Source organism: Chiloscyllium plagiosum, unplaced genomic scaffold (assembly GCF_037043375.1).
Source record: "Chiloscyllium plagiosum isolate Xiang-an unplaced genomic scaffold, Cpla_swu_hap1 HiC_scaffold_9, whole genome shotgun sequence".
NCBI lineage: Eukaryota > Metazoa > Chordata > Chondrichthyes > Orectolobiformes > Hemiscylliidae > Chiloscyllium > Chiloscyllium plagiosum.
Window position 1 is genome coordinate 46,637,977 of NW_028270147.1, and position 26,286 is coordinate 46,664,262.

The following is a 26,286-nucleotide window of genomic DNA, read 5'->3' on the forward strand; positions in this document are numbered from 1 at the left end:
TGCTCATTGGAAAAAGAGCTGTGCTGGGGGGGCGGAGACTTGAATTTCTCATGGCACGGCTTTTTTTAAATCCGATCAAGTTTACACCTTTATCAGTTGTACGGTATAGTCACAAACAGTAATGGTGGCTTTTTAAAAAATTGTTGCAGCTCGTTTAAAAGATTAATTCCATCCCTTGCATTTTAAGCCCTTGTTGACAAGCCCCACAAAACTTTGGGGGAGAGGACACAACGGTTTTAGCGAAATTTCAACTCATCCGTTTATACAGAGGTGAAAATCGGAACTTATTACATCGTTCAGGTCGATTATTCAGAACTGAGGTGGTTGATGTGAAAAAAAAACAGATTCTGCCAATCCTGTTTAGTGTTTCCAATGTTTTCGAGTTTTGTTTCAGGTTTTCAACATCGCAGTTTTTTTTCAACAAAACTTCCGTCTCCCTTGGGAGGGTTGGACTGGCTGGCTTATCAACATCAGTCCTTCAGTGTAAACACAAAACAAATATTAGTTCCTCAGCCATCAGGACTCGTACTGTTGCTGTAATTTCAAAGTCTAAACTGCCACATCAACTGAAATATTTTGTCGCTGTATGCGCAAAAAGATGGTGTTCACCTCATCTTCCAGCAATTTCTGGAATTTTGCCCCATGACTGCAGTTTGACAAATGTTATAGATCGTCAGTAGAGTTAACAAAAGAAATTGTAGATAAATCGTGCGCAACAATTGACTGTTTTCAAGTTGCAGAATAAATTTGTAAAAATAAGTGCTCCATCTGCATCAGTGATAAGTTGCCCAATAATAAATTAATGAAATTTAAGATGCATTTGCCAGTCATTTGTTTTGAAATTCCACTATGCCAGCCGTAATCAAGTGAAGGATGAGAAAATAAATGCGGAAAATGCAGTGAGGTTAGATAAAAACGCAATTTCTTCCAATAGACTTGGATTCTAAACTGTAAATCATGTGCAGTCGGCTGCCCTTGTGTCTACCAGCCTTCAATTCCTTTCTTGCAAAGATACATGTTTTTGTCACGATGCTTCAATTTGTTCGGTATAATTTGCAGCAACCAACCTTTTCAAAAACTTGACTGTGCATTTGGTCTCAATGGGGTTTAAGGAAAATTAAAACAAATGCTACCCACCCCTTCACCTGAGTCCCCAACCTGATTTTAGCAGCAGGTGATGTATCTATTCTGAAAGCACACACACATTTCTAATTCAAACTGGAGAAGTAAGCCTTCTTGTTGAACTGTAAGAAATAGTAAAATCATGACACCATAATAGTGTCACTAATCACATGATTTTGACATCCAGAAGACACCGATCTAGAATGAGCAAGAGAGAGGTTTTAGACATTATACTAGGATGTGTATTTGATTGCCTATAAATTACATAAGTAAATGTTATATACTTAAGGATTTAAATAGCCTTAGTGATCAGGAGGCAGCCTCAGACAGTGTATGTACAAACACCCACAGTCTGAGATATTCCAAACCAATATCTCAATGAGAAAAAGCAGTATTACTGTAAAGCATGGTGGAAATGGAGGAGGGACTTCAGAGCCAGGATTTGATGTTGAAAGAGTTCAAGGGACACAGCGAAAAAGATTCTAAATGCAAGATGGGTGTTGGGAGACTTGAAAGGTACAATTGAGTAAAAGCAGGACTCTGAAGGCATGTCAAGAACTTGATAGTCTTTAAGAAAACAAAGCTGGAAAGGTAGAAGGTTCTGAAGGCAGAGGTAAAAAACCCAGAAAACTTCAAACGCTAACAATGAATTGTGGGGAATTAAAACAGCACTGGAATGCTTGAACAGTAAGAAGGAAAACTTCAAGTAGTCATCCATGCCAGTCAGACATGACATTATATAGGGTCGATAGCTCCAGTAGAGGCCTTGCCATGATCTCAACCAATTGATAATGTGGAATACTCATGATGAGGCAAAGGTGGGAGCTCCTGAAGTGGTAGTTTCAGTGTTTTAGAATGACTTCAGGTTTACATGTGAAGGATCAGCACTTTTTAATAACAGTCTATTTAGGCAAAGCTAGGAGGAAGTAATACATAGTATGATGCATTGATTAAAACATTTTAGCCCCAAAACACATTGGCTGTGGTTACTGTGAAGGACTCTCCTCAATCTCTCCTCTCACCTCAGTTGTGGATGATCATCAGGTTAACCCACCACCTGTCATCTCTTTCTAATGAGAGCAACCCTTTGATCTGGTATGCAAATTTACGTTTTCCTTACCAATCCTTCAGTCCATATCGAACATAATCCCAAACTAAACTAACCGTACTTGCCTGCTCCTGGCCTATACCCCTGCAAACTTCTCCTATTTACAGGAAGTTCATTCCATATGTGAACCACCCCCTGTGTAAAGAAATAAATCTCTCTCATCTCGCCTTAAAAATGTGCCCACTAGTATTGAAATTCCCCTTCCAACGGAAAAGACACCTTCAATTAACCCGATCCATATCCCTCATAAATCTCTATAAGGTTGCCTCTGAATCTCCTACGGTCCAGTGAAAAAGGTCCCAGCCTCTCTTTATTACTCTTTATAATTTCAGTTTACTTAATTAACTCCATCTGTGTTCCACATAAGCTATTTAATTCTCATTTGATTTCTTCATTTTGTCCTTTTTCTCAAGTCTCCTTTTCTTCCTGTCACCCATTGTGATATCTTTAGTTGCTTACCTATCCAGTAGTTAATAAAAATTTACTTAAAACTGTTTCTTTTTTCCATCTGCAAAACAACCCTTTGGAATTGGGAGGCAGAAAAAGGTAATTAGGTTAAACTTTAAAGCATTTCAATATATTGACTAAGAGAAAACGTTATTCATTACATTGTAACATTCTTTATTTTGTTTATACTATTGTGTTAAGTATACCCCTGAATGTTTCTCACTTGTTTATAAATTTCATATCTGCTACCTTTGAGGCTCTTCCTTCAATCTGCATCCCTTATGTGTAAGTGGAGGGCAATATATGCAACATGCTCTGTTGGTGGTGGAGTGACCAAAATGGATGCAAAGTGACCAAGAAGATTATTATTGGCAATGCAATGTTAAAATTTTACTAATGACCTGGTATTAGGTTGGAATTGTTTAGACAGTGCACAATTTGAAAGGTAACAGCATTTTTCAGTCATTTAGAAAATATTGATGTTATTTAATGGGAAGATATGGCATGGTGGAAATGTGTTGCTGGAAAAGCGCAGCAGGCCAGGCAGCATCTAGGGAACAGGAGAATCGACGTTTCGGGCATTAGCCCCGCAACACATTTCCATCTCTGATCTCCAGCATCTGCAGACCTCACTTTCTCCTCAAAGATATGGCATGGTGGTATTGTCTGTACCACTAAGTCAGAAGCTCCAAGTTTGAGTCCCACATCAGGACCCATCAGCCATGAAAGATGTGTTTGCAACCAGTTGACTTTCTGTTAATCTTTCAAATACATCTGATGGCAGATGGTTACAGCAGGATGATCTGTGAGTTAAGCATCCTGAAGAAGGTAATAGCAAAGTACTACAGAACTTTATTCATAGGCTCAGACCAATCCAATGGAAGTCCACAGCCCACCCCTCAGATCAAGGACAGAAGAGAAAAAACAGACAAATGTAGATTAATGCTAGTTAGAAGATTAACAGATCACATTTCTTAAGAATGGAGTGAACTAGTTCCCAGTCTTCCCTTACAATTAAAAATTAAGTTAGGAATAAAAGCGCCAGATGGAGAATGTCTGAAAAATTTACATAAAACAAGGCTTTCCTTCAAGGATGATGGGAAAGATAGTATCAAAACCAAAGATCCAAAAAAAAAACACAGCTACCAGGATTAAATTTAATGGTAATCAAAATCGTTGAACAGTCAGCAGTAGTAGACGAAAACACTTTACAAAGACTTCATCAGTTCTTGGAAAACATGAGATAAAAAGGACACTTTTACTTTGAAAAGAACTAATAGCTATTGAAGCAATGGAGAAAGTTTTGAGGCACACATTTGTCAAGAGTTCAGAAAAAAATGCAATTAATAATCAGAATGCACATGTATATCACCAAACATCTTCAACTTTTCATAATGGAGCGAAAAAGCACTTAGTGTTTGCATCACAATCAAAATGAAGCAAATTCAATACCCCATGTTATTTTTATCTTTTTAAAAATCTGTCTTTAGATCCTAGCTAGAAACACTGTAGATCAGAGATAACTTTATTGACCCTTTCAGGGAAAGAAAAATATTAAATTTTTTTTGCATTACCTGTCTTTGATAATTTAATACTGACTAGCAACTTAATATTGCAAGGAAGAATCAGGTTGTGGGGATCAGGAACAATGTATGGGTGGATGGAATTGGAAGGGTGTTAATTTGCTCTGTCCCTGCAACTAAGTTCAAACCTACATATGATTATACACAGACCATGCTAATATTTCACAGTACAGCTTGGACTCCAATCATCATGGAACCTCCATATCATTGGACCAAAATGCAGCTCCACTTAATCTGCATAGTGGTCAACATACAAACATCTCCCCATGAAAAAAGTATCATGTATAGGGATCTTACACTTGTCAAATTAAACTTGGAATGTTTGGTCTCACTTAGACAACCTAACAGTGACTGATTTGCAACTCCCACTGCCATCATAGCTGGGGAACTCAAGTACCTTGACATTGGAGTAAGGAAAGCAAATTCCGATAGAATGGTCCCCTGCTCGAAGTATAGAACATGATCATGTTATAGCTAATATAATATCTCTCTGAGAAAGTCAAATATAAGACCTCATGGCAACATCCATTGATACCCAATCAATTTCACGATTATTTGAGTAAGGGACCACAGAGATATCCACATCATTTGTGCTCTGACAGTCACTGATGATTGATGGATTGACAACTGCTTGATTTAATCCACCATTTCCATCTATCCTGGTCTCCAGCAATGATAAAAGAAAAATAATGTCGCAAGAAATTTAACATTAGAGTCCTCAAAATTCTCAGCAAGAATGGTCTTGTCGGTCAGTACTTCACTGGCTACCTCTCAACCTAACTGTCCAGGAACTACAATGTACCCTTAGTCTCTGGTCAACCTTAAAGTCCACCAAAGTTGGAATCTCCAAAGATATTCTTGATTTTTCTGCCAGGAAACCCTGTGATTGGTTCAATGAAAGCTATAATGTTATACAGAACCTAATTGATCATCAGAGTAAATATTTTAGGTATTGAAAATTTCCTTGCACATCAAGAGAAAACCAACTTCTCTGCAGGCATCTGACGGCAACAGTACTGCATAAAACACATGAGATAGACTTTTCAGAGAGTAGATAGGCAGAGTGCAGGAAATCCAATTCAGTGACACCAGTGATGTCTAGTTTTTTCAGTGCTGCCAACACAATCTTTGCCCAAAACATTTAAACAATCACTACTCAGGGAGCCAACATGGAGGGGAGCTCAACATAGGCAGGGAGGCAGTTAGTACACTTTGGACAATATTTTGAAAATTTCAACTGAGACTCTGGGCAAAATCTTCAGGTCTGAAGTTGTGGGCAAAAAGGCCCTGCTTCATCATCATAACCTGCCTCCAAATGAGTGACTAATCAGCAAACACTTAAGGGCTCCAGCCCCTGACCACTGGGGTTAATTCAGCTGCAAGTTGGCCTGCTAGTAGTGGTCTTCCTGGAAACAAAATGGTACAGGCTATTATCAGCAGAATTAGGGGTATTCAGCCAAAGGCTCTCAAGGTTGAATCAAAGACATGTCCATAAGGCAGAGGGTTGCTGATGTTCACCCCAATGCACCTGCTTCTCCTCCAATGTCCCTTTGTCTCTGCAGCCCTACTCCCAGGCTCCCTTTCATACTTCCCACACATAATCTAACTATCTTTCTTGAATTGTTGAACTCACAAGAAAGCACTTCAGACAGAAATCACAGCATTCTATATGTCGGTTCCAAGTACAGGAGATACCAGCCTTTAATTGTCTGGCAATTCCAATTAGGAAGAATGTTTGTATCTCAGGATGTAATTCCAGATTATGGCATTCTGTGGCTTTGATTCTCAGGTTTTTGCATTTGTTCATTTGAAGTTATAGCACAGGTCTCCCTTCCACTAGGCAAGGCCCATGCTGTCACCGACATATTCCACTTTCTGTCTTTGGCTTAAATGCCCTCAACTCCATTCCTCAATATTCCAACCATTTTGATCTCATTGCCATCCAGTACAGAGCAACATTGGAAAAGCCATTCTCCTGCTGAAAATCAGCAAAACCTTTGGAACAGACATACACTCCTGGTACAGCTGCACAATCTCATGTCCCTTATATGGAAAGAGTTCACACTGGTTTATCTATTGTTCCTTCACAACATGAGGGCATTGTTGACTTGACCAACACTTACTTTCCATCCTGAATTGCCCTTGAGAAGATGGTGGTGACACACTGCAACTTTGTTTAAGTTTCCCCACTGTACTTTCAGGGAAAGATTTCCAGGATTTTGACCCAGTGACAGTGAAGGAAGAGTGGTATTTTTCTAAATCAATATTATGTACGCTTGTGGGGAACTTGCAGGTGGTAGTGTTCTTACACATCTGTTTTCTTGTTCTTTTCAATGTTACAGGTCACAGGTTTGCAAGGTGCTGTTGAAGGAGAGTAAGTTGTTGCTCTGCATTCGGTTGATGGTTTGCAGCTTTGCAAGGCTAAGTCCCGCCAATAGAATGGGTTCAATTCCTGCACTGGCTGAGGTTAGCATGAAGATTCTCCTTTGCAACCTTGTCCCTCACCTGAGGCATGGTGACCTTCAATTTAAACACTACCAGTTTTCTCTCTCTCTCTCTGAGAGGGTACCCCTATGGTCCTCTGTGACTATTTGTGACTTGACATTCATAAAAACTGCTGTCATTGTGCATTACTGGTGAAAACAGTAAATGTTGGAGGTGGTGGTGGGGCCAATCAAGTGGGCTGCTTTTCATCAATGCTGTTGAGCTTCATGAGCCTTGTAAGAGCTCCAGTCAAATGGGAGAATTCCATCACACTCCAGAATTGTGGTTTCTAGTTGGTAGGATCCAATATGAATAGACAGCATAGTGGTCATAGATGGCCAAGACTTGCTGCAAGTTAAGAGATAGTCTCAGGGTAACAAATGCAAAAATGAGCATTTTGACCTAGCTGAGCTGAAATAGGTACAGTGCTATTGAGATGGATGCACAAGGTGTTAGCAATGATGCAGTGACATCAAGTTTTGTTCTGTGTATTCACGTGATGTGGGTGTCATTGGTTAGACCAGCATTTATTACCCATACCTAATTGCCCTGGAGAAGATGGAGGTTAGTTGCTTTATTGCAGCTGCAGTCCTTGGGGTGTATGTGCACCCACAGAGCTGTTCAGGAGAAAGTAGCAGATTTTGACCCAGCGGCAGTGTGGAGCGGCAATGTTGGGCCAAGTCCAGAGGGTGTGTGGTTCGACAGGGAACCTACAGGTGGTGATGCTCCTTGGTTCCAAATAAATTGGTTTAATTTTAAACCATTGTTGGAGAAAGGGATGGAGTGAGTAACTAGGACCAACATTTTGATGAAGGATCATAAACAGGGCTTCAGTCTTCCCATACTCAATTGGGAGAAATTTCTTCTCATCAAAATAAGCACTCTGATAAGTTGGCATCAATGAAGAAGTCAGGAGGGCTGGTGGCATGGTAGATAATGTCATGATAAATATTAATAACTAATTCTGTGCTTTCGGATGGTATATCTGGAGAGGCAACTTGAAGATGCAAAGTGGAAGGTGTATAAATTGTGGACCCTTGAGGCAATAAAACATTAGAATGAGGTGGAAGCACTAAAGATAGCTGAACAGTGAAATATTGTCACCTAGTTATTGTATTGCCACCGAGCTAGACTTCTTTCTGTACACATACCCTTCTGAATGTAGGTTTTCCCAGACACTGCAATTGCTCATCGATGCCACAAAAAAAACAAGATTTGAATTGTTCAAATTTCCCAGATTAGGCTTTTTATATGATCTGTCAAAAATTTAACGATTGTTAATCGAGGGAGTAACTTGTAACTAATACAGGAAAAACACTGGCAGGTTATCTTGCTGCATAGAATATCACAGCCAATTCCCTTTCAGCATTTACGCAGTGGTCTCAATGAAGTCATCAGGAGCTGTTACCCAATCTTGACCTGTCGTGCCATGGTTGATCACAGCAGTTCTCTTACTGCCTCAGAGAGCGCGACACAGGTTTGATCTAGGGATACTAAGGTTCTCCGTTTGTATCAATGATGGTCTGATTTTGCATCCTAGTGATTCAACTCTCCACTGTCCTCTCAGGAGCAACTAGGGACAGACAATAAATTCTGGTCAGCCAGTGACGCCCATTCCCGCAAGTGAACAAAGAACAATTCTGGGGGTAGTGCAATGTATTTCCTTGTGCTTTTATAATTTACTATCACACTTTTTTGCATACGTATATGAATGTCTTTATTTTTACTTATTCAAAGGATGGGAACTATTATTTCATTTTTGAAATAAGGTCATATCCTCTCCTCGGGGTCTCTATGAACCTGGCAATTACTTCACAGAGCCCATCTTCCTCCTCATTGGCTCTTGGCCGTCTCGCCGTCAGATAACATTGTCCACAAAATGGCTTATGTTCATTTAGCCTCTGGGCAATTAATTAAGTGATTTTCTTTTCTGGGCAAACGGCAAGTTTCTGTGGTTATCAGTGAGAGAACGTCTGCTTAAACCGTTAACCGACTTCGAATAACGACTGGAACAAATAACACAACAAACTATCTAATAAACTTGAGCGGCATGAGGGTAGCAACCCTGCTGCTGGCAGCTTTAGCCGCCCAGTCGCTGGCAGAGCCGATGATCTATCTGAAGGAAGAGTTTGCGGATGGCGGTAAGCAGCAGTCTATGCGTTTCAGGCAAGAGCCGAAAGGCACCGGGAGGGAGGGATACACAGCTTGGTTCACTGGCGAGGTTCATACTAAGTGTCAACCCCCAGCTACTGACTCAGTTATTCCCTGGCCGTTCGCAAACTTGTGACAAAACCTTAATTAGTTTTTCCTCTCCCTGTCATTCTCCGCTGGCCCCCAAAACAGGACTCATCAGGAGGACTTGGAAATAACTGGATGTCATTCTATATGTGGAATCTTCTTGACAGCGATGTATGAATTCACTTTCAGACAGAGTTTGAGAAAGGTACCAAATAATCGTAAAGACCATGGAATTAAAGGGACATAGTTAGAAAATTGGCCAGTCCGTAGAGAGCAGAGCGGTAAGGCGAACAGTTGTTTTTCAGACTGGCATTGAGTACAGTGACATTGGTATTAGGATTTTTTTTGGTTTACAGTAACAGTAATTCTACAAGTTTTAGAATACTCGTAGATAAAGAAGAGACTGGTCCTCAGTGAAAAGTACTAAACTGGGCCAAAGCCAATTATATCAAAATTAGGCAGGAGCTGGGAAATGTGAATTGGACACAGCTATTTGAAGGGAAGTCCACATTTGAGATGTGGGAGGCTTTCAAAGATAGGTTAGCAGTGCAGGATAGGCATGTCCCATTGAAAGCAAAGGATAGGAAGGGCAAGATTTGTGAACTGTGGATGACAGGAGAAATTGTAGGACTAGCCAAGAGGAAAAGGGAAGCATACATAGGGTCCAGGCAGCAAAGAACAGAACGGGCCCTGGAGGAATATCGGAAGAGTAGGACAAGTCTTAAACAAGGAATCAAGCGGGCTAAAAGGGGTCATGAAATAGCTTTAGCAAGCAGAATTATGAAAAATCCCAAAGCATTTTATTCTTATATAAGAAGCAAACGGATAACGAGAGAAAGGATTGGTCCACTAAAAGATAATGAAGGAAGGCTGTGTGCCGAACCTGAGAGAATGGGTGAGATTCTGAATGATTACTTTGCATTGGTGTTCACTGAGGAGAGGAACATGATGAATCGTGATTAGAGATAGAAGTTTGATTAATCTGGATCACGTTGGCATAAGTAGGGAAGATGTGCTGGGTAGGCTAGAGGTTATTAAGGTGGACAAATCCCCAGGACCAGATGGGATCTATCCCAGGTTGCTGAGGGAGGCAAGAGAAGAAATAGCTGGGGCCCTGACAGTTATCTTTGTGGCATCTTTAAATACAGGTGAGGTGCCGGAGGACTGGAGGGTAGCTTATGTTGTAGGGATATTCTGGGTAACTACAGACTAATGAGCCTGACATTGGTGGTGGGGAAGTTGCTGGAGAGGGTACAAAGAGATAGGATCTATTTATATTTAGAAAAGAATGAGCTTCTCAGTGATAGGCAACATGGTTTTGTGCGGGGGAGATCATGGCTTACCAACTTAATAGAGTTCTTCAAGGAAGTGACCAAGTTGTTAGATGAAGGAAGGGCTGTTGATGTCATATACATGGACTTTAGTAAGGCGTTTGATAAGGTTCCCCATGGTAGACTAATGGAGAAAGTGAAGTCACATGGTGTGCAGGGTGTTCTAGCTAGGTGGATAAAGAACTGGTTGAGCAACAGGAAACAGAGAGTAGTAGTTGAAGGGAGTTTCCCGAAATGGAGAAAAGTGACCAGTGTTGTTCCACAGGGATCAGTGCTGGGGCCACTGTTGTTTGTAATATACATAAATGATCTAGAAGAGGGCACTGTTGGTATGATCAGCATGTTTGCAGATGACAAATAGATTAGTGGAGTAGCAGAAAGCATAAGGGGCTGTCAGAGAATACAGGAGGATATAGACATACTGGAGAGTTGGGTGGAAAAGTGGCAGATGGCTTTCAATCCAGACAAATGTGAGGTGATGCATTTAGGCAAGTCTAATTCTAGAGCAAATTATACAATGAATGGAAGAGTCTTGGGAAAAGTTGATGGGCGGAGAGATCTGGGAGTGCAGGTCCGTTGTACCCTGAAGGTTGCTGCACAGGTGGATAGAATGGTAGGAAGGCACATAGCATGCTTGCCTTCATTGGACGGGGTATTGAGTATAAGAGCTGGTAAGTCATGTTAAAATTGTACAAGACATTGGTTCGGCCGCCTTTAGAATATTGTGTGCAGTTCTGGTCGCCTCATTACCAAAGGATGTGGACACTTTGGAGAGGGTGCAGAGAAGGTTTACGAGGATGTTGCCTGGTTTGGAAGGTGCTAGCTATGAAGAAAGGTTGAGTAGGTTAGGTTTATTTTCACTAGAAAAAAGGAGATTGAGGGGGGACCTGATTGAGTTTTACAAAATCATGAAGGGTATAGACAGGGTGGATAGACACAAGCTTTTTCCCAGGGTGAAGGATTCAGTAACCAGAGGTCATGCTTTCAAGGTGAGAGGTGGGAAGTTTAAGGGGGATACACGCGGCAAGTACTTCACACAGAACACCTTGGAACGTGCTGCCAGCAGAAGTGGTAGAGGCAGGCACGGTAGATTCTGGACAGATGCATGAGTAGGTGGGGAGCAGAGGGTTACAAATGCTGAGGAAATGATTGACAGGTTTAGACAGTACTTTGGATTGGCTCAGGCTTGAAGGGCTGAAGTGCCTGTTCCTGGGCTGTAAATTTTCTTGTTCTTTGTTCTAACAACCTGACTTTGATAAATAGGGTATCATTTCAAAGTTTGCAGGCCTGGGGTGGGTGAGTCCAGAACTAGAGGGCATAGGTTTAGGGTGAGAGGGGAAAGATATAAAAGAGACCTAAGGGGCAACTTTTTCACACAGAGGGTGGTACATATGCAGAATGGGCTGCCACAGGAAGTGGTGGAGGCTAGTACAATTGCAACATTCAATAGGCATCTGAATAGGAAGGGTATTTGAATAGGTATATGAATAGGAAGGGTTTGGAGGGATATGGGCCTGGTGTTGGCAGGTGGGACTAGATTGGGTTGGGATATCTGGTGAGCATGGGCAAGTTGGACTGAAGGGTCTGTTTCTGTGCTGTACATCTCTATGATTCGATGACTCTGATGTAAATGCAAACTGGTAAATTAACTGAGAAATGCAGACAAATATAAAATGATATATTTTGGTAGCTAATATTGGTAATGATCGACCTCAAACTGCTAGGTTGAAGTAAAAACCCTTCCAATTCACTGCTGCTATTCTGTAAGGAAATATGCCAAACTTAACTGCATGTATTATTCTAAACCCACATAATGTAATAGCAGTTCTCTGAAATGACCGAGCAAATTCACAAGTTGAATTAAGTTTCTGCAAGATGCATTTAATAATAGTGATAGAAGACCCATCCAACACTGATCTATGATGTGAAAGTGCTGGTGTTGGACTGGGGTAGACGCGGTCAGAAATCACACAACACCAGTTTATAGTACAACAGGTTTATTTGAAATCCCATGGTTTCGAAATGCTGCTCCTTCGCCACCTCACCTGACGAAGGACCAGGGCTGAGAAAGCTTGTCATTTCAGATAAATCTGTTGTACAATAGCCTGGTGTCATGTGACTTCTCTAACATTGACATGGGCACCTGATATTACAAATCAACCCAGCGTAGTGCTCACCCTAACATCGGGAAACATCCAAAAAAAAAAAACAAGGTGTTCTGCAGACTTGTAGTTAATATTATTACTCCACAATGGGAAATTGCCCAAAGATATCCTGTCCACAAATCGAAGGATAAGTCCAATGCAGCCAAGTGTCATCTTAGCAGGGTACTCTCGATCACCAGTAAAGTGATGTAAAGTAAGGTTAATAATCAACTGGTAATTGCAGTAATTTGCTCAGTATTGCTGTTTGAGTTCAGCCAGGAACATTTAGCTCCAGACCCGTTTAGCAATTGCAGTATTTAGTTCAATTTGTAATTTCACACATAATGAAGCATTCCATGCTTTATGCACCTCAACACCTTGATAGGTACTTGAAGGAGTAAAAGCAAGCTAGTGAGTTTAGTTGAATATCTCTACCAAAAAACTTCCCCACCAGCACCACCCTTTGCTGTCTCATTGTACAATTTCTTCCATATTTCACTTGTCACTGAGCAACAATGCCATAATTTAAAAGGATAATATTTGCAGTTATCAATAAGTAATTCAAAGAGAACAACATCAGATTTATTGGAAATTAAAATCAAATGTTACTGTTGGACAATAAGTCCATAAGATAAAGGAGCAGTATTAGGCCATTCAGCCCAAATGTCCACACCACCATTCAATCATGGCTGATATGTTTCTCAAACCCATTCTTCTGCCTTCTCCTCATAACCTTTGATCTTCTCACTAATCAGGAACCTATCAATCGCTGTCTTAAATGCACTCAATGACTTGCCCTCTACAACCTTCTTGCCAATGGGTTCCATGGATTCACAACCCTTTGGCTGAAGAAATTCTGCCTCACCTCAATTCTGAAGGGTTGTCCCTTAATTTTAAGGCTGTGCTCTCGGGTCTTATTCTCTCCTGTCGTGAAAGCATCTTCTTTGTGTCCACTATATCCAGGCCTCTCAGTATTCTGTAAGTTTCGATGAGTTCCCCCATTCCTTCTAAACTCCACTGAGTGCAGACCCAAAGTCCTCAACTACACTTCATATGTCAAGCCCTTCATCCCAGGGATCATTCTTGTTAGCCCCCTCTGGACCCCTTCCAATGCCAGCACATCCTTCCAAAGATACGGGGCCAAAAACTGTGCATGATATATCAAATGTGGTCTGACCAGAATCTTATACAGCATCAATAGTATATCCCTGCTCTTGCATTCAAACCCTCTTGAAATTAATGTTAGCAATACATTTTGCATTCCTAACAGCCAACTACACCTGCATATTAACTTTAAGAGAAATAGGGCTGAACTAGGACTCCTAAGTGCCTTTGTGCTTCAGATTTCCAAAGCCTTTTCCCATTTAAAAAATAGTCAACAATTCTTGTCTTCCTGTCAAAGTGAATAACCTCACATATTCCCACTCGACTTTCCAATTGCCACTTTGCCTATTCTCCCAGCCTGTCCAAGCCATCTGCAACATTACCTTTCCCTCAGCCTATCTTTGTGTTATCTGCAAACTTAGGAACAGTGCCTTCAGTTGCTTTGTCCAGATTGTTAATGCATAACATGAATAGTTGTTGTCCCAACACTGAGCCCTATGGAACTCACTAGTCACTGGCTATCATCCTGACAAGACCCATCCATGCCCATTCTCTGCCTTCTGCCAGTCAGCAAGTTCTCTATCCATGCCAGTACCATGCCTCCAAAACCATGGGCTCTTATCTTATTCAGCAGCCTCCTGTGTGGCACCTAGTCAAAGGTCTTCTGGAAATCCAAACAGATCACATCCATTGGCTCTCCTGTATTAAATTTGTCTGACTAAGAAAGTATATCATTACACTTTTAAGACAAATTTCCTGGATAATCTTGAATGTGAAAAATCTTGCTGACATACAATTTAGAATTTTTTTCATCGAGAAAGTTATAGAGCTGAGAAAGTGACCCTTTAGCCCAACTGAATGTCATAGAATCTCTCCAGTTTGGAAGAAGGCCATTTGACCAACTGAGTCCGCACCGACTTTCCAAAAAGCATCCCAGCCAGATCCCCCTCCCCTCCCCGCAATTCTCTTGGCTAAACTATCTTGCCTACAAATCCCTGGACAATTTTTTTTTAACATAACTAATCCACCTAACCTGCACATCTTTTGAATGTTGGAGAAAAACAGAGTACCCACATAGACAACGTGCAAACAACCAACAGTCACCCAAAGCTGGAATTGAACCTGGGTTCATAGCACTACTGAGCCACCTAAACTGAACTAATCCCATTTGCTTGGCCCATATCCCTCTGAACCTTTGCTATCATGTACCTGTCCAAATGTCTTTTATATGTTGTAATTGTTCCTGCATCCACTACTTTCTCTGGCAGTTCATTCCATATGTGCACCATCCTCTGTGTGAAAAGTTGCTCCTCAGGTGACTTTTCATAGAATCATAGTGTTGAAACAGGCCATTAGGCCCAACAAGCCCAGACGAACCCTTCGATGAGTAACCCACTCATTTCCCTACCCTATTACTCTACATTTACCTCGACTCATGCACCTAACCTACACATCCCTGAATACTATAGGCAATATAGCATGGCCGATTCACCTAACCTGCACATCTTTGGCTTATAGGAGGAAACCAGAGCACCTGGAGGAGACCCACGCAAATACAGCGAGAATGTGCAAACTTCACACAAACAGTTGCCCAAGACTGGATTCGAATTGAGTCCCTGGCGGATCTTATTTTCCCCTCTCACCTTACGCTTATGCCCTCAAGTTTTGAATTCCCCTACCCTGAGAAAAATACCTTATCTATGCCCCTCATGATTTTATAAATCTCTGTAAGGTCACCCCTCAACTGCCTATGTTTCAGAGAAAAAAAATCCAGCATATCCAGGATCTCCTTAGAGCTCAAACTGTCCAGTTCCAGTGCCATCTGTTAAAACCTTTTCTGTACCCTTTCCAATTAATAATATGCTTCCTATAGCAGAGTGACCAGAACTACACACAACACTCCAAACGTGGCCTCACATGTCCTGCACAGCAGCCTATATTCAGTGCTCTGACTAATGAAGGCACTTGTGCCGAACAACTTCTTAACTACCCTGTCTATCTGTGACACCACTTTCAAGGCCTGAACCCCTAGCTCTCTCTGCTCAACAACATTACCCAGGACTCTACTATTAACTGTGTAAATCCTGCCCATGTTTGACTTTGCATCTATTTAAATTAAACTCCATCTGCCACTCCTCTGCCCAGTCGTCCCGCTGATCAAGATCCCATTGTACTCTTGGATAACCTTCTTCACTGTCCAGGAGGAGAAAGTGAGGTCTGCAGATGCTGGAGATCAGAGCTGAAAATGTGTTGCTGGAACAGCGCAGCAGGTCAGGCAGCATCCAGGGAACAGGAGAATCGACGTTTCGGGCATAAGCATTTCCTGAAGAAGGGCTTATGCCCAAAACGTCGATTCTCCTGTTCCCTGGATGCTGCCTGACCTGCTGCGCTGTTCCAGCATCACATTTTCAGTTCTTCACTGTCCACTATAACATCAATTTTGGTGTCATCCACAAATTTACTATATTCTCATCCAAATTGTTTATGTAAATGACCAAGAACAGTGGACCCAGCTGATACCTGCAGAACACTGCTGCTCACAGGCATCCAGTCCAAAAACCCCTCTGTCATGACTTTATGTTCCCACTGTCAAGCCAATTTTCTATCCAATCAGTTAGCTCTCCCTGGATTCCACGTGATTTAACTTTATTAACATGTCTAATATGTGAAGCCTTGTCAAAAGCCTTGCTAAAATCCATGTAGACAACACGACTGCTCTATCTTTGTTTATCATGTCCTTAAAAAATTAAAATTTGTGAGATACGATTACAAAACCATACTGACTATTTCTAATCAGCCCTTGCCTCTCCAAATGCACGTAAGTTCTGTCTTTCAGAATTCCCTTCAACAACTTACCCACCAGCGATGTCAGACTTACTGATCTATAATTCTCAGGTTTTTCATTGCAGCCTTTCTTAAATAAAGGCAAAACATTAGCCACCCTCCAGTCTTCCGGCATCTCACCCATGGCTGTAGTTGTATAAATATCTTGACTAGGGGCACCGCAAATTCCTCCCTAGCTTTCCATGATGTTCTAGGATACACTTGTGTTACGATACGGGGTAAACCCTCCAGCTTAATTTAAACCAGCAAAACAGAAAAGATTTATCCCATGCAGTAATCTGTGAAAATTCGAGAGGCCATAAACTATTTAAAGCAAAAATTAACAACTTTATCTCTTAAATTATAACAGAGAATAATTAACTAATGACTATTTACAACCCCTTCCTATATTTTACTTACCCCTCTATAATACTGGTCTGAAAAAAATCCTGATTCAGATTTACAAAAGTTCTTATCTCAAAACCAGGAAGCTTTAGGTTATTTTCTGTATTCCTGTCTTCTTTTCTTCTTCTTGGTAATTTTGCTTCACAGGTTATTGATCAATAAAGGTACCTTTAAGAGACCCATTTCTCGGTAGTCTTTACAGGCTTGTGGCTTGGCAGTTCTCCTCCCAACTGTTCAATTTTCCCCAGTCTTAAAACCCTCCAAAGCATTGGATTGTGTCATTGGCTTTTAAGATTGTCAATATACTAAATTCAAACTTGATTGGAATTTGGCATTTTGGGGGTATAATTTAAACTGATTGGCCTAATTTGAATCTGTTCTGTTGTTTCCAGGCAACCCAGCTAATCTACTTTCAACCAAGTGTTACATTCTTACCTTACTGAGAACACTTGGTGCTGTCACGTAGTTCTGTCATCTTCTAACTCTCTTAAAGATACAGTACACCCACATCTTCATAAAACTTGATCAGATCCTGGGGATTTATCAATCTTTATGTGTTTTAAGACCTCTAGCACCCCTTCTTCTGTAATGTGGACCATTTTCAAGACATCACTATTTATTTCCCCAGGTTCTCTAGCTTCCATGTCTTTCCTACAGTAAATACTGACATGAAATATTCATCTCAACACCTCCTGTAGTTCCACACATAAGAAGCCCTATTGATCTCTCACTTGTTGCTCTTTTGCCCTTAATGTACTTGTAGAATCTCTTTGGATTCTCCATAATTTAATCGGTCAAAGATATCTCATTTCATCTTTTTGCTCTCCTGATTTCCTTTTTAAGTATGCCCGTACTACTCCTATAGTCCTCAAGGGATTCATTTGATCTCAGCAGTTTATACCTGACATAGGCAGAAATTGATAAATTCTTGATGTCACAAGGAATTAAGGGCTACGGGGAGAATGCGGGTAAGTTGAGTTGAAATGCTTATCAGCCATGATTGAATGGCGGAGTGGACTCGATGGGCTGAATGGCCTTACTTCCGCTCCTATGTCTTATGGTCTTATGGTATTATGCTTCCTTCTTTTTCTTGACCAGAGCCTCAATATCTCTAGTTAACCAGTATTCTCTTCTCCTTGCCCTTGCCCTTACCCTTCACTCCTAACAGGAACACACTGTCTCTGAACTCTCGTTATCTCACTTTTGAAAGAACTAGGTCATGTAACCTATCTTGAGAGAGTTGTAGGCATGATATCTCATCAAAGCAGCTTATTCCTTACAAATGGAATATTGTTGCCCTGTAACCCGTGTCTTTTGTTTCACAAAGTGTTTTACACATTTGCCCATTCAGTGCCTTACAGGTCAACATTATGGATGATGTTTTAGTGTATTAGTGTTTCACTTTAACTTGTTGCAACTCTGATACAGTTTCAAACATTTTATCTCAATCAAGCGTACAACTTTTAAGCTTTGTGATTCATTTCTTTTTTTTATATAGATGCTTGGGAAGAAAGATGGATAGAATCAAAACACAGGTCTGACTATGGTAAATTCATACTCCATGCAGGAAAATTCTATGGTGATTCTGAGAAGGACAAAGGTAAACAGTGAAAATAGAATAAGCAGAAACAAATTACATTAATTCAGCTTCCTGATTTAAATCTCCAGGTTTCCTCTACCATTTTCCTCTCTCTCCCCACAAAGAGGTTTGTTTTCTAGTTCATATTTACTTATGCAATAATACTTCATGAAATCTTTGCTCTCCACCCAGATTAATCTGTCTGTAGCTCTCCTTCCCATATACTGTAAATATTGTTTTTTTGTTTAATCTTGTATTCTCTTCCTAAAAATATTATAAACTACTTGTTTTTGTTTATATTTAAGTTTGCACTTTTCCCATTATACTTGAATCAAGCTTACTTTGTGATTATATGACTGGTAAGTCTGAATTTTTCCTTTCTTCCTCTTGCACTTCCTTTATTCATTTTATTTATTATTAATTTTTGTTTTAATGTCAATTTAATCTACTTCCACATTATCTACTTTCATGTTCGATTTGTTTATATTTACCCTGTTTTTTTCTTTCCTAGTTTAAATACTTCTTCTCTCCCCTATTTAGTATTATTTTTCATTTCATTCGCTTACTTCCAATATGGATGTAGTGTCTCCTTGTTCCCCAGAACAGATGTCAGTATAACACAAAATGGAAATTATTTTCCTGGTATCATTTCTTTAGCCACGAGGTGAGTTCTTAGTCTTCCATTCTTCCCTCTTCTGGGACATAAGAACTCAGAGCATAATAGCAGTTCAGCCCTTTGAATGTGCTCTGCCATTTAATATAATCACGGCTGATCTTATCTCAACCTCAACTTTACTTTCCTGGTCATCCTCATAACCCTTTAATCTACTTCTAAGCAAACATCTGTCTAACTCCTCCTTAAATTTACAAAGGAACCTCAGTTATCCGGCACTTAATTATCCAAATATCGGATTATCTGGCAAGATTGCAAGGTCCCGATGCTCAACTAAACTATGTTAGTTGGCATTCGATTATCCAGAATTCAATTAACCGAACAAAATACTGCCCACCCATGTCCTTCAGATAATTGAGGTTCCTCAGTATTCAGTGTCCCGGTGTCCACAGCACTATAAAGCAGTGAATTCTATAGATTCATGATCTTTTAAGACAAGTAATTCCTCCTCATCTCTGTATAAAATCTGCTACCCCTTGTCCTAAAACTGTGACCTCTCATCCTAGATTACCCCACAAGGGGAAACATTCATTCTATGTCTACTTTGTCAAAACCCTTTAGCATCTTATATACCTCAGTTAAATCTCTTTTCATTCTCCTGAACTCAAGTGAGTATAGACCTAACCTACTCAATGTCTCCTCAACAGAAAAGCTTTTCATCTCTGGAATTAGTGTAGTTAACCTTCTGTGTGTTTGTTCCAATGCAATTATATCCTTTCTCAAGTAAGCACATGGTGGGGAATATAAACTGGAGAATTTTGTTCCAGAACCCATTTCTAAATTTGTATTGCAAAATATAATACCTTTGGATCCAACATGGATCACATAGATTGATCTCCTGTTTTTTCTGAAAACATTTCCAGCTTTTCTGAAATGTTCCTGGCCCAGACACCTGGGAAGCAGTAAAATTTGTATTATTCAGTTTTAGAATGGTAACACCAATAAATAAAAAATATTTTTTCAGAGAGAATGTCAAGTACAATAGATGTCTTGGAGTGACTATTTTACTTATACATCCTTGTATCAATTTTTTGATCTGCTCTTCAAACTATCTCAAAGTACATACTTTACTTTGTCTTACAGGAATCCAGACGAGTCAGGATGCCAAGTTTTATGCAAGATCAATTAGATTTGAAGAATTCAACAATGAAGGACAAACATTAGTCATACAATTCACTGTTAAACATGAGCAAAATATTGACTGTGGTGGGGGATACATTAAGCTTTTTCCTGCTAATCTCAACCAAGAAGATATGTCTGGAAATTCTCCTTATTATATAATGTTTGGTAAGTAGTGACCATGGATCAACTCATACCAAGTCTTCAAAATGGCACCATTTACGATGTCACTGAATCTATCTTAACCCTATCAAAAATGAGTGCTATTATGAAAATTGATTATATACACTTCATCAGAACATTCCCTTTTTAAGGAAGGTCAATGGAAAGGGATAGGTAGAGAGGTTCTTTTGTTTTAAGAACAGGTTGTAAAACTAGCGAGGATGATATTTTCATGACCTTCACTTTAGTATTAATCTAACATTAGCAAATCTGGGACAATTTCATTTGTCGAGGTTTGGTGCCTTTTTTTACTATTATATGGCATCTCCACACTTGGTACTGAAATTTCCTATAGTGCCATATTCTGAAATCCCAACAATAATTGTGTTGAAATTTTCTGCCAATCACTACCATGTGCCAGAATGAGAACACCACGTAATTGACTGAGAGTTTGACTGCATTCAGTATTAACTTGGAAATTCACTTTTGTGATGTCTAGGAACAGACTGAAACTATGGTGGTTGTGTTTCAAGCAGATCATTGTTTACATTGTGTGTCTGTATGAAAACGTATAAAGATGTATATATATCAGGCTCCAATTCTATTTGACAGTGCTTAACTATATGAAGTAAACCAGTTAGAGTCTAATACAATCACAGAGTTCATATTTGACTCCATCTAATTATTAAGGTGACATGTAAGTTTGATAATTATCACTGATGCTCATTAAGTAATTGCATTTGTGAAAACTTTTCAATGTAACTTAATCAAGTGCAATTAAAATTATTATAAGAAAAATACCAAGCAAATTTCTTGGAACAAAATAAAACCATAAATATCATATGGAATTAGACAGCAGCACCATGGTCCATGTATCTTGGGAATTCAGGATGGACGCTCAGTCAGTTGAAAGTTGGTAATAGAGCAAAGTTTTTCAGTGAATACTTTTTACACCTTCATTAAAGACAATAATAATATTTAAAGTAGTGAAATAGATAACCATGCCTTCAACAGGTTGTAATTTCCTTCAGAGTTCAGTAGTAAATTTTAATGTCTTCATATTCCTCAGGTCCCGATATTTGTGGACCAGAAACAAAAAAAGTTCACGTGATCTTCAGCTACAAAGGAGAAAACCACTTGATTAAAAAAGATATTAGATGCAAGGTAATTTTGTTTCAAAAAACATCAAATTTGAACTTGACAACATACTTTTAATCTCTAATAGATAAGTTGAACAACTCCAAGAGCGCAGGAATACAAGAAATGAAAACCAGGGTAAAGCGTACAGCCTGTCACATTTGCACATCGTTCACAGATTGTGACTGCTTTTGTGTTTCAACTCCACTTTTTTGCCTGCTTTTCATATCTCTTGACTCACACATCTATCTCAGCCTTTAATGTATTCAGTGATAGTAGATCCATAACCCTCTCAGGTAGAGAGTTCCACAGATTCACAAGCCTTTAAGTGAAATCATTTGAACGTATCCATGCCCCTAATGATTGACTCCATATGCTATGACTGTATGCTTTTGCTTTCAGTTCCTGACTAGCAGAGACAATCTCTCAGCATCTACACTGTTAACACTTCCAAATTTTTTTCATGTTTTCATAAGATTGTCTCCCATATTTTTAAACTCCAGAGAATATAGACCCCATTTATTTAGCCTCTCATCCTTTATTCTAGGAATGCATTTAGCAAAATCTTCAATGTACACCTGTAAAGCAGGTATGCTCTTCCTTAAATATAAAGAACAAAACGGCATAGTACTCCAGATGTGAGCTCACAAATTATACAACTGGAGCGAGTCTTCATTATTCGTGTACTCCAAACTCCTTGCAATGAAGTCCAGCATGCCATTTGCTTTCTTAATTACATGCTCTACCTGTATGTTAACTTTCTGCACTCTGTTTATGAATTCACTAAGTCTCTCTGAACAACACCATTTTAATATTTCACACTTATCAAAATTATTCTGCTTTTCTGACCAAACATAACAGCTTCACAGCTGCCCGCACTATATTCCACCTGCCATCCTGTTGTCTACTCACTTAACCTATGTGTTGTCTTTGCCTCTAGGATTTGTTTGCAGTTCTACATATCCTTCCCAAAATTTACGTTTCCATATCCCTTTGGTTCCATCAGTAACCATAGATACATGACTCATCTCTTCAAGTCATCAATATAGATTGTTGTGGAATCCCTACAATGTGGAAACAGGCCCTTTAATCCTAAAGGTCCACACTGACCCTCTGAAACGTAACCCACCCAGACCTATTCCCTACCCCATTACATTTACCCCTAATTAATGCACCTAACCTACACATCCCTGAACATTATGGGCAATTTTAGCATGGCCCATTCACCTAACCTGCACATCTTTGGATTGTGGGAGGAAACTGGAACACCCAGAGGAAACCCACACAGACATGGGGAGAATGTGCAAACTCCACACAGACAAGTACCTGAGGCTAAATTCGAACTCAGGTCCCTGGCACTGTGAGGCAGCAGTGCCAATCACTGAGCCACAATATCTGAGGTCCCCAAATTAATCCTCATAGCACTCTACTAGTCAGAGTTTGACCATGTCAAAACACTCTGTCTATACGCACTCTTTTCCCCGTCTTAATGAATCTCCATTCCATGTTAATACCTTGCCCCCCGTTCCATGTGTTTTATCTTATCTATTTAAGACACCTTATTGTATGCCTTTTGGAAATCCAGGTATACTGCATTTACTGATTCTTCTTTGTCTACCCAACTGGTTCATCCTCAAAAAGTTCCAACGATGGTTTGGAAAAATCCACCTTTCAAAACAACTAGCTGTATGATAATGAATTGTCAACCCATTTATCAACTTGTCACATTCCTTTTCATTGAATCCACTGAAAAAAAAGTGGAATGTAAAAATGAGTATTATTTGCTACTACCATGACAAATTTCATTCCTAATATATTTTACACAGTTAGTGATGCATGTCAAGTGTTGGATTGATGTACTATTAATCAATTTAGAATGTTTAACTACTTATAAAAAATAAACACTGAGAATCCATCCTATTGTAGGATGAAAGTATGCCAAGAGTGAAACTTTATTTGCATTCTTCATTTTTGCTGAACATGTAAATAACAATTTTAAATGTCATACCTCAAATGAAAGTGGAGTCAGAATATTTGTTTGCATACAAAATGTTTTGTTCATGATCACCATATTCTGTTAAAAATAGCAGAGAAGCTTGGCACAGTAACATGTTATTGATAAAGTGTCAAGGATTATAGCTGCAAGAACATTTCTGTCCTACCATTTTCCAGGTCTTTGTCAGATGGTTATGTGTTTCTAATGAAGAAAATCAAGAAAGTTAAGTACGTTGAACCTGGCATGCATTGTAGCTAAATATTTTCAAATTGAAACACTGAGCAGAATCTTCCCAGCCTCTGAATGATAAGGGTAATGGTAGGTTAGTTGGGAAAAAATGGTGAACTCAGAAGAAAATAGATTCTTGATCTCAAAAAATGTCTAGATGTGCATCCAAGTTTTGAATTGTGAGATGAGAGTCTCAATTGGGAGCTGCAAGAACCTTTCTAACATGCATTTGCATGCTATTAGTAACAAATCTCACCTCATCAATGTGCAGTTTGTACTCTCCAACATGCTGGCTAGAAATGAGATAACAACAATTCCCAACATGAAAAATAGAATGAGTACCTGGTAGGTCCAGCCTGCTGCTTGCTCTCCTGGGCCTCCAGGGACAGCAGCGACCAACATCTCAGGTTATGCTCCATGGGCAGTGACTGCCTACACCCTCATCCAATGAGTTTGGCATTAGCCAATGATAGACCACACTGCATCATCATGACATATCTCTGATCCACTTATAATACAGGTTGCCACTTCAAATGCTACCTTGGAGTACCTAAGCAATTTTCATTGTAGTGCTGCTGCCAGCGGCAAATACCCATCACAAGAATAAATTAAGGTGCATCTCAGGGCTCCTGATTTGCACTGTTCATACTCAATCATTTTGTACCTAGTTGGATCATGGCATCTTTGCTTTGCCTTTTTGCACTTTGCCACTTTATTCAGAACTTAAAATCTTGCAGGAACTTCTGACTTGCTTTGCTGTTTAGTGTAGACAAAGCCAGGCAGCTTGTCATGATTGTCAGCAATGATCAGTCAAGGGGCTGAACAGTTTACTATGTGGCACATGGCTAGATCAGTGTTATATCAACACTACGTACTAGCAGTTTACATGGCAAACACACTGTATGCGCTTCAACCAGACAGTCATATCTCAAAGACTAAGGGCAGGAGTTTGTGGTCACTCCAAACAAGAAAAGGGACTTCTATCAGGAGGCACCAGCACAGTAACTCACAGGTTGAATCTGATTATAGTCCAGGATCTTGGACATGGTCAGTCAGCTACTTAGTGTATCCAGGAGTCTGTACTTCTACAATCTGGGGAGTGGGCAATGATCAGTCCAGTAGGGCCAGTTCCACCAATCTGTAGATTAGCAGTCAGTCAGTCAGGAAGCTGCACAGATATCAGACAGGAGACTGCTCATTCATCAATCAGGGCTGTCTCATTAAGTTGGGAGAAAATGAGGACTTTCATTGGATAGGCCCCGGAACTGATTGTGGCACACCCACTTGACAAACTTAATGAGACAGAAAGTGTTGCGCTGGAAAAGCTCAGCTGCTCAGGCAGCATTTGAGGAGCAGGAGAGTTGACATTTCGAGCATAAACTCTTCATGAGGAATATAGGAGGTAGGCCCAAGAGGACTAAGAGATAAATGGGAGAGAGGTAGGGTTGTGGGGAAAGTAGCTAGGAATGCAATAGGTGGACGTAGGTGGGGGAATGATAGTGATAGTTTGGAGTGGAGGGTGGAGTGGATAGGTGTGAATGAAAATGGACAGTTAGGACAGTTCAAGAGGGCAGTGCTGAGTTGAAGGGTTGGATCTGGGATGAGGTGGGCGGAGGGCATTGAGGAAACTGGTGATCCCATGTGGTTGGTGAATTCCAAAGCAGAAGATGAGTTGTCGGGTGGCTGGTATTTGATGGTGGAGAAGGCCCAGGACTAGAATGTCCTTATTCGAGTGGGAGGGGGAGTTGAAGTGATTGGACACAGGGTGGTGGGGTTGTTTAATGCATGTGTCCCAGAGATGTTCTCTGAAACGTTCCACAAGTTGGTTTCCTGTCTCCCCAATGTAGAGGAGACAACATCGAGAGCAGTGGACACAGTAGATGAGGTGTTTGGAGGTGTAGGAAAATCTCTGCCAGATGTGAAAGGATCCTTTGGGACCTTGAATGGAGCTGAGGGGGAGGTGTCAGCACAGGTTTTATACCTCTGGTCGTGGCAACGTAAGGTGCCAGGAGTGGTGGGTGGGTTGATGGGGTGAGTGGACCTAACAAGGAATCGCGGAGAGAATGGTCTCTGCAGAAAGCAGATTGGGGTGGGAGGGAAATATATTTCTGATGGTGTGGTCTGACTGTAGGTGGTGGATGATTCGTTGTATTCGGAGGTTGGTGGGGTGAAAGGTGAAGACCGGGGGGTTCTGTCCTTGTTGCGGTTGGAGGGGTGGGGTTCAAGGGCAGAGGTGCGGGAAGTGGAAGAGATGTGCTGGTGGACATTGTTGCCCTTGTGGCAGGGGAAATTGTAGTCCATGAAGTAGGAGCCATTTGGGATGTTCTGGAGTGGAATTTGTCCTCCTGGGAGCAGATGCAATGGAGGCGGAGGAATTGGGAGTAAGGGATAACATTTTTACAGGGGGTGGGTGGGAGGAGGTTTAGTCCAGGTAGTTGTGGCCATTTGTGCGTTTGAAGCAGATCTGTGTTGCGTCAGTCACCGGAAATGAAGATGGAGTGGTCCAGGAAGGGGAGGGAGGTGTCCGAGATGGTCCAGGTGAAGTTGAGGTCAGGGTGGAAGATGTTGCGAAGTTGATGAACTGTTCAACCACCTTGTGGGAG

At 40.5% G+C, this 26,286-nt stretch overlaps 1 protein-coding gene across 1 annotated transcript in view; it reads left to right on the forward strand.

Moving 5' to 3' along the window:
* The first annotated feature begins 8,794 nt into the window (after positions 1-8,794).
* Positions 8,795-26,286, forward strand: part of LOC122554723 (calreticulin) — a 63,557-nt gene continuing 46,065 nt past the window's right edge. Inside the window, exons 1-4 of the mRNA XM_087990272.1 lie at positions 8,795-8,885; positions 18,288-18,389; positions 20,125-20,328; positions 21,392-21,486. Coding sequence (XP_087846398.1) covers positions 8,795-8,885; positions 18,288-18,389; positions 20,125-20,328; positions 21,392-21,486 — 492 coding nt within the window. The remainder of the gene's footprint in view (positions 8,886-18,287; positions 18,390-20,124; positions 20,329-21,391; positions 21,487-26,286) is intronic.